Source organism: Antrostomus carolinensis, unplaced genomic scaffold (genome assembly GCF_000700745.2).
Source record: "Antrostomus carolinensis isolate BGI_N321 unplaced genomic scaffold, ASM70074v2 scaffold43405, whole genome shotgun sequence".
In the NCBI taxonomy this organism is placed as follows: domain Eukaryota; kingdom Metazoa; phylum Chordata; class Aves; order Caprimulgiformes; family Caprimulgidae; genus Antrostomus; species Antrostomus carolinensis.
This window is the reverse complement of record NW_010319197.1, coordinates 4,487-5,437: the sequence shown is the minus strand read 5'-3', so window position 1 is coordinate 5,437 and position 951 is coordinate 4,487. Positions and strand designations below refer to the sequence as shown.

The window sequence follows — 951 nt, the reverse complement described above, 5'->3', positions numbered from 1 at the left end:
CAGCAGGAACTGACACCTGATGGCACCCTGGGCACGGGGTTACATTGCCAATCTAACTTGAGTTCACACCAGGCTTGAGCAGCTCTTCTCCATTTTCTGTGGGAAAGGAACAAATCCTGGTCTGATCTCTCTTGCAGGGAGAAAAAATCCATGAAGATATTTTTGATATAATAGACAGAGAGGCTGATGGAAGCGACAGTTTGGAAGTAAGTAAATCGGGGGGATTTGGGTCTGGTTGTCCTGTTTGGTGTTTTCCAGGCCAGGCTGCTCTTTGATAAGGTCGAGTTCAGTCCTCTGCTGAACACAGACTTGCTCAGCTTGCTTCGAGGTGCTGAGCAGAGAACATGTAGAGGGGAACTCAGGGAAGATGCTCTTTCCCATCACTGCCACATCTGCCAGGCTTCCCCACAAATCCTCCTGTATGCCAGCGGGGCGTTTTTCTGCCCCAAATTCTGCTTGCATGGGGCACTTCCCACAGGACAGAGTCTGCAGGAAGAGTTCCAGGCATTATGGGGCTTTTTACTTTCCTTTTGCACATCCCTGCCATGGCTCTCGTGTGTGTGAGCTGGACCAGGACACACACTGCTTGTCCTGCAGTGAAGGCTCTCGGGGGTAGGGAGGGCTGTGCTGGAACAAGGCACCTGCTGCCCCCACAGAAGAGGGAGCCCCGGGGCTGCTGGCAGGAAGGTGTTTAGACCCAAAGTTCCTGAGTGCTTTGAAATCTACAGAATGAGCACAGGCAGCTGCAGCTCTTTCTCTCCAGCCAGGTTAAAGGGGCACTGGGGGTCCCAGCAGCTGTTTGGCTGCTTTGCCGTGTGCCTCTGGCAGGACCTCGGTCACTGCCCATGTAAAACCATTTCCTGAGCGCAGACAGACAGGGCTCCCTGGTGTTTGTGTCAGGCTGTCCCATGGCAACAGGGGAAGGGAAAATGTCACCATAAAATAAGTTGG

General features: G+C 53.1%; 1 protein-coding gene across 1 annotated transcript in view; it reads left to right on the top strand.

Moving 5' to 3' along the window:
* LOC104525905 (tubulin gamma-2 chain) overlaps nt 1–951 on the top strand; it is a gene marked incomplete at both ends in the record, with an annotated part of 5,708 nt that overhangs the window by 278 nt on the left and 4,479 nt on the right. The window contains one exon of the mRNA XM_010169183.2: nt 138–206. Within this exon, the coding sequence (XP_010167485.2) occupies nt 138–206 (69 nt within the window). The remainder of the gene's footprint in view (nt 1–137; nt 207–951) is intronic.